Source organism: Rhinoderma darwinii, chromosome 4, assembly GCF_050947455.1.
Source record: "Rhinoderma darwinii isolate aRhiDar2 chromosome 4, aRhiDar2.hap1, whole genome shotgun sequence".
NCBI classification, from domain to species: domain Eukaryota; kingdom Metazoa; phylum Chordata; class Amphibia; order Anura; family Rhinodermatidae; genus Rhinoderma; species Rhinoderma darwinii.
The window spans coordinates 48,680,453-48,687,726 of NC_134690.1; the positions used below are offsets into that span (position 1 = coordinate 48,680,453).

Sequence of the window (7,274 nt, forward strand, 5' to 3'; positions counted from 1 at the left end):
AGCTCCTCTATACTACACTACACAGGAGAACTGACAGCTCCTCTATACTACACCACACAGACAAGCTGACAGGTCCTCTATACTATATCACACAGGAGAGCTGACAGCTCCTCTATACTACACCACACAAGAGAGCTGACAGCTCCTCTATACTAGACTACACTACACTACACTACACTACACTACACTACACTACACTACACTACACAGGAGAGAAGACAGCTCCTCTATACTACATCACACAGAAGAGCTGACAGGTCCCCTTTAATATTTGTGAAAATTACAATTTAATGTGCAAAAATCTAAACTAATTGAAAATATGAATACTTTCTATTTGAGGTTGCCTTAATAACTTTTAAATATGAATGTAGCAACAAAGCAGATAAATAGCATTGTAAGAAGGAGTTACATTAGGTCATTTAGTTGACTGTCCTCTACCTAAGACACAATGCTTAATGTTGTATATCCAAATCCAGTAGTAACATAAACAGCCCTTGGGCTCTGACGTAATAAAGCAAGACTCCCCCTTCCCTCACAGACATGAATAAGAATAACAACAGGCTAAATGATAGCTGTTAATCACAAGCGTAACTATCAGGGCAGTAGCCATAGCAGGTACTATGGGCCCCATCTCAACTTAGAAATGGGTATAATTAGTGATCAGTGTGGATGATTGAAGGGGTAGTAGAAAATAGATATATGGAAAATCAAGGAAAAAAAAAGCAAAACACAAATGGGAAAAGTGGAACCCACAAACATTATAACCTTTAATGTCCTGATCTCAATTGTTGCTCAAAAAAGTCATGGTGGCATAGGGCTGCATTCCTAACTTTGCTACAGGCCTCCATGATTACTTGTTATATCCCTGCTGTCATGGATATCTTGCATATTGAGGTTGATGTCACAACATAGAACTGCTGGATGATGAGGTCAGGTTGGTGCTTCCTCATCCAAGCAACAAAGGTCTTAGAATGTCCTACAAAACATAAGGGCCCTTGTGTGCTTACTGCCAATGGTATTCCACTGTGAAACATTCTCCTTTTATTGCCTCCTTTTGTAAATGCTTTCATGTCTGCTCATGTTGGGCAGTCGGTATGGAGTGAAACCTACTCATGGATGTACATGACACCTTACAAGAAAAAGAACGATGCAGGTATTGTTAGATACACTTCTCAAGAACATCAGTAAAATATACAAAGAGCAAATGCTTGACCTCAAGAAAACAGATTCTTACATGGTCTCCTTTAACGTAAATTCCATGAAGTTAGCCTTAATAAAACAAATTTGAAGATGTGGACGTGCTCCCTTGTAAATATAGCTCTGATACCTGCTATGTAGTTATTCTTCATCTAGGAACATACCCAAAATGGAAAACAAAGCGTTAACATAAGCTATAAATAACCACCATTCAAAGGAGATTGAAAGTGATTGATTAGATAAGACAGAAACAGTAAAGAGTGACACTAAATATGCAAATAGAGAAATTCAATTTATTGGCCTCTGTGGTTAAACAGTCATGGAGTAAAGCCATGAAAATAAAAATTTCAATTTGAAATTTTATTTAGCATGTCGCTAAATGCTTAATAAGACATCAACACTACAGCCAACATACTCAGGATTTGTTGTCGCTTTTTTGTTTTTAAATACGTGGTGATAACCATGTTGTAAAAGCCAAAAAATAAATAGTGGCTATGGTGTAATGCTGGTTTTAGGAAAGTTGACATGATCCTTAAAAAGGTGTCCAAAAAGGTGCAGACTCATTTGGCAAATCATGGAATGGTGTCTACATCCCAGTTTTCATCATTACCTCTCCACCATGGAGAGGTTTACCATGTCCCTTACTCTTTGTTCTCCATCATGGAGAGTTCCTTCATGACTCTTAACTTCCCACTAGCGTCCAAATTACGCTTCTCACGTATAAGTTCCTCCAGACTGTGAAATCTCATGGTATGAATGTTGTTTTCTTCCAGATGGAGCTTTAAAAAATACTGAATGTTACCAGAATGAACCTCGCCACCGGCTTTGAATTCTCTGTTTCCAAACCTGCACCAGGCTGCAAAACTTTCAGAGTTAGTCCAGCAGATCTCATCGCTTCTTAAGCCAAGGTGTCCACATGCGTTTTGTAGGACCAGCTCGGCAGTCAGAGGTCTATATCGATACCAACTACTCACCACCCTCCCCATACACCCTCCACCTACCTCAAAAACATTGTCTTTACGAATCTCCCCACGGTGCAAGTGAATAATCTGTCCCTGGCCAATGTAAACTGCCCAGTGAGGTGATGGGGGAAGAGTATGGTCTGCGGTGGGGCAAATAAAGATCAATTCCAGGATATCTCCTGGTTTGCAAAAGGTCAGCAAGCTTTGCATAGGATAGACACTGAGGTCCTGGCTGCCCCTGAGCTTGGTAAAGATGCATTCCTGGCAACTAAAGGCAGAAAACTCAATCTCATTGAGTAGAATATGCCCCTCACTCTCGCTGGGACTGGAGTCCCTCACAGTGTATCGCTCAGATTGTCCTCTATCGTCCAGGTCCTCCTCCTCATCAGAGAAAAAGTATGCCACCCCAACTCGTAACTCGTCCTTTTCTACCCCAGAAGGGTCCCCTGTTGGAAGCTCGCTGTAATTCAGGTGGGTGATGCGATCCAGTTGATTTCCCATCAATGACAGGACGCGGCGATGTCAGTGGGAACGCCAGTTCTGAAAGAAAAACAATACCATTAGTATCCCATTGGAAAGAATTGGTAAACAATAACAAGTAAGTGCAAGAAGATATTATTCACAAACATTAGAAGTTGGTCAAAGTGGATCATAGTATTACAACAGTTAAGCATTGATCACTTGGCTTTCCTCACAACTAGCCACTAAGCTCACACAAGCTATTGATATAATCATAGTTGCAACAGCTCAGGGAGGTCAGGTGTAGTCCCAAATATCATACCGGCCCAGACAAACGCTGGGATCATCATCCCATTCTCCAAATAAAATATGCTTAACCATCAATCCAACACAAGTATGTCTTGAAATGCATCTCCAAGAAAGATATGCATCATTGGTTCATTTCCTCACCCGGACGAGCTAGTGGGGAGGGACAGGGGACTGTGATCACTAGTGATTGGTGAGGCCTCCACCACACTAACATTTTTCACCTATGCCATGGATAAGTGGTAAATTTTAGTGGCTGTAAAAAGCTGCCCACAGACATAAGATCTACACGTGACAACAAATGCACCACCTATTGTTTATCCAACTGTACTTTGGGCCGACAGCCTAACGTACTTTTACAACCATGCAGTCATAGATCGTCAGATGCAATAGGGAGCAAAAAAGAAATGTAAAAACACACACTTTTTTTTTTTTTAGAAAAAGATCTGCTCGGCCAGATTACAGGCTGACAATGGCTTTTTTTGCATGTCTTGGGCCAGCTTGACAGTGGTGTTAGTTGCGTTGCCCCATTGCGGCCCATAAAAATTCATGAAATCCCACACTGTGTGCCACTAGATGCAGGTGTAATATAGGAGTGTGGTAAAGTTACAATTTTGCTACAATTTCATCACAATGTTGCAGCCTGGAGAACCCGTAACATATGATTTCAATTTGTTCCCGCCACATCCAAGCTTCACTTGCTGCCGTGCGGCCGAGTTACAAGTGACTAAGCCTACCATGTAATCCTATCCTAATATATAAGTCATAGACACCCCACAGTGATATTTGCACAAGCCAATTTATGCAGAACACACTGCCTCACATGCATGTTCAATGAAACAAGTTTACAGAATGAAAAACTTAATGTACAATATAGATGGCTGTGTGCCTCCTCTCAATGCAGTTATTTATGTTCCCTAATATGTTATTTGTCGGATGTTATTTGATAAGCACCCAAGTGAGGGCAGCATGATACAGGGGGAACGTACAGCAAAGCATTGTTCAGTACTGTGGAAAAGGTTCAATGTGCAAAGATGAACAATATTGTACAATATTTAACAAATGGAACATATTACATAGTAATTTAAAGATGAAAATCTCAACATAAAAACCCTTCCATGCACCCAATATATAAATTTTATTAGCTAATGAATTAGTCATACATTAATGAAATTAGAATAAAGGTTATTGCTAGATCCTGTGCCAAATATATCTGTACCAATCTGTAAAACTAGCATTAACATGCACCACCCTTCCTCACATACAATCCATGCAATATACTGCACATGATGTGATATATTCCATATAGGAAGGGAATGGAAAAAGTAATGCAGTGGTTATTTATAGTGTATCTAGTTGAAATGAGCACATTTGACAGCATAGACAATAATGAATGTGGAGTTCACACGGATCCATTTAACACATCTGTCAAGATTATAACATATCCTAACAGTACCAGCCATATATTCCCTGACTGATGTGAAAAGAGGTCTGGGCTACATTGTAACCATTCTTCAATTATATATTGTGTTACAATGTACACCATCTTCAAAGCAGGATTCTAGGAGTCTATGTGGTATTATTGTATAGAATGGCAACTACTAAAGTTATGGACTATATGTTGGATTTGTAGACTTCCAGACCTGGTGAAGAACGAGGGAGACATAGCTACAAGAAATGGCAGCAGTTCTCATTCTTTACTTGTGTCTGACTTTGTTGCCCCCTGTTGTGATGGTTGTATTTACATTTGGGGCTGCCACGGGCACTGTGTGTGAACACATCCCACCTGGCGTATTCTACACTCTGTACACTCTATTGTTTTATTATGAGATGGTTTCGAAGAGCAAATAGCAAGAATAAGATCCTGGAAGGGTAGCGATGAATCCTACGATCTCTGTGCCTGTGCTGCCCCATGTAAATGCCTAGTTTGCATATATGGTAAAAACAGCCGAGCCCCCCTCTCCCGGTATCTGTGATCTACCTAGCTACAAGACTGAGCTGGCCCTAGGGGATGCTGCACCCTCGCTGCTAATCCTATGTTCTGATCACCGCACTACAACTTTCCTTCTAGGGCACAGCGATATATATTCCGGCCATAATCGAAGGCGTCTAGTGCCATCCCTAGGAGTTCTTCACATTCTGCCAGAATAGCCATGTATCAATCAGTCAATCAGGCCACTACAAACACTGGCACAGGCATCCTTTCTACTCTCCATCCATTTATTCAATTCACATTGCATAAGCAAAATGTGAAAGGGCTGCAAACCCTTTACTGACAATTCCAGTGAAAGGTTAGCACACAAGTCCTTGATTCAATCTATTTCCCAATACACAGCAGTTATTACCTACAATCAATTCTTGGAACAGATGCATCTCCATTGCCACTGGGAATCTTCGAGCCTCTACAGGGAAATGTTGCAAATCAAAGTTCTATAGTTTTTGCAATAAAGCACGTGAGGTGCCATGGAATGTGTCAGTGCCATAAAAATGAAGAAATAAAGATGGTAACAATCTCTGTACAGCACTGCGGAATATGTTGGTCCTATAGAAGCAATGGGAAACAAATAAGTGAAGGAAACGAAAACTCATCTAGTTATGGCAGTAAGGAATAAATCCAGTCTTACCCTTGTGGATCTGTCTGCAGGGGAGGATATAAAACTCCTATAGATTCCTTTTTCTCTCCATGGGTTGCAGCAGAGGTGTAGGGAATATCCCCCCCGGCCACTTCTCTGCTTTTCCCTTAACAGAACTGAGCTTCACCTGCAACAAGAAGCAGCTACTGGGCTTGCAGCCCTTGTGAGTGCAACTACAATGGGCTATGACTTTTCAGTGTACGCCCAATAAGGTTTTCATTGGCTTCCAAGTGCAAGGAGGTGTTGTGCGAGGCTTGTGAACAATGCCCCTGCCTCTCCGCTGTCAATCACAGAATGAGAAGGAAGGGCATCTTGTAAATCCCCCCCCCCCCCCTCGCTTTGATCTGTAGTTTGTCATGGGCAGCGCAGATAGAGATTAGTGACAAACTCATTCATTTCAGGTTGGCTCCTTCTCTTCTGCACCTTGCAGTTGTTAGCTGCTCTTTTTATTTCCCAGCATCAAGATGTGGCTGTTAACTCTCTGCAGGCATTGCCAGGCGGGCAGGCAGCAAACTGTGCCTATCATTGTTACTCCCAGGCATTGACTAATGACATTGACAGCTGCCCCTTCATAAAGGAGAGTCCTAAATAAAGGAGAGTCTTTTGTTAAAGAAACATTGACGGCAGAAATAGATGAAGTGGTCCATCTAGTCTGTATTTGGTCCTATTTATTATTCATGAGCTTCTCAGCATAGATCCCATCTGTGCTCATCCAAGGCATTTGATGTAGATTTTTCTACTACGTCTGCTAGAATCACTTCCAAGCATCCACTACTCTTTCAGTAAAATTGCACTTCCTAAAATCTTTCCCTCTATCCATTTCTGATTTTGCCTTTCTGAACCATATCAACTTACTTAAAGGGTTTTTCTGCTTTGGACAACTCCTTTTTGTTAGAAGCGTTATCCTTCAATAAATTGATCACAGTTTGTCCCTGCTGGGACCCCAAGTGATCAGATGTAATCTGTGAGGGAACTCAGCAGCAAGTGTTTAAAGGGTTTATGTGCGGACCAAAAATTATTATCAGTGTACTCACCGCAGTATGTGAATACACTCGCTAATATACATTCCAGTCCCCCGTCGTGCTGATTCAGAGATTTTCATAGATATTTATAGCGCTGCCGGGGACCCGATGTCTAGTTGCACAGCCTTCTTTGATCACGATATGACTTTTCGTCACGTGACCGACTCCGCTGTGTATGTACAAGCAGGAATAGTAGTACATGGAGTACATAGAGTACAAATGGGTCGGTCACGTGACGAGGAATTGTATCGTCATTTAAGGGGGCTGTGCAACTAGACTTCCGGTCCCCCGGCAGCGCTATAAAAAGCTATGAAAATCTCATAATCAGCACGACAGGGGACCGGAATGTATATTAGCAGTGTACTCACATAATGCAGTGAGTACACTGCTAATAATTTTTAGTCCCTACAAGACCCCTTTAATACCCCTGCAGCACCACCACAGGGAAATTAAGTATTACAATGTTTTCATTGAAATTAATGTGGTGTCTGTGTAATGTAGGGAGAAGCTGGATCCTCCAAAGTGAATGCTGGGACCCCAAGCCATCAGCTGTAATCTATGGAAGAATCCTGCAGCACCTCCACAGGATAAATTAAGTATTACACTGTTTCAATGAAACTAATGTGCTGTCCATGTAATGCAGAAACATTATAGATATTCCAGAGTGAAAGGCGCTCTTTGTAGGTGCTCTCCAC

General features: G+C 41.5%; 1 protein-coding gene across 3 annotated transcripts; it reads right to left on the bottom strand.

Annotated features, from left to right (window-relative positions):
• Window positions 1–1,468: 1,468 nt before the first annotated feature.
• LRATD1 (LRAT domain containing 1) lies at window positions 1,469–5,749 on the bottom strand. 3 transcript variants are annotated; one of them, XM_075863877.1, is made up of 3 exons: window positions 5,549–5,749; window positions 5,274–5,466; window positions 1,469–2,699 (listed from the first exon to the last, which is right to left on the bottom strand). In XM_075863877.1, the coding sequence occupies exon 3, from the start codon at window positions 2,658–2,660 to the stop codon at window positions 1,839–1,841; it is 822 nt and encodes a 273-aa protein (XP_075719992.1). In that variant the 5' UTR covers window positions 2,661–2,699; window positions 5,274–5,466; window positions 5,549–5,749; the 3' UTR covers window positions 1,469–1,838. The 3 variants fall into 3 exon arrangements, with proteins under 3 accessions (XP_075719992.1, XP_075719993.1, XP_075719990.1); XM_075863878.1 differs by having other exon boundaries at window positions 5,270–5,466; XM_075863875.1 differs by lacking the exon at window positions 5,274–5,466 and having other exon boundaries at window positions 5,549–5,748.
• Window positions 5,750–7,274: the final 1,525 nt, after the last annotated feature.

Excerpts from the sequence above, each read along its gene's own strand:
- LRATD1 (XM_075863877.1), bottom strand. The coding sequence starts at position 2,660 with ATGGGAAATCAACTGGATCGCATCACCCACCTGAATTACAGCGAGCTT.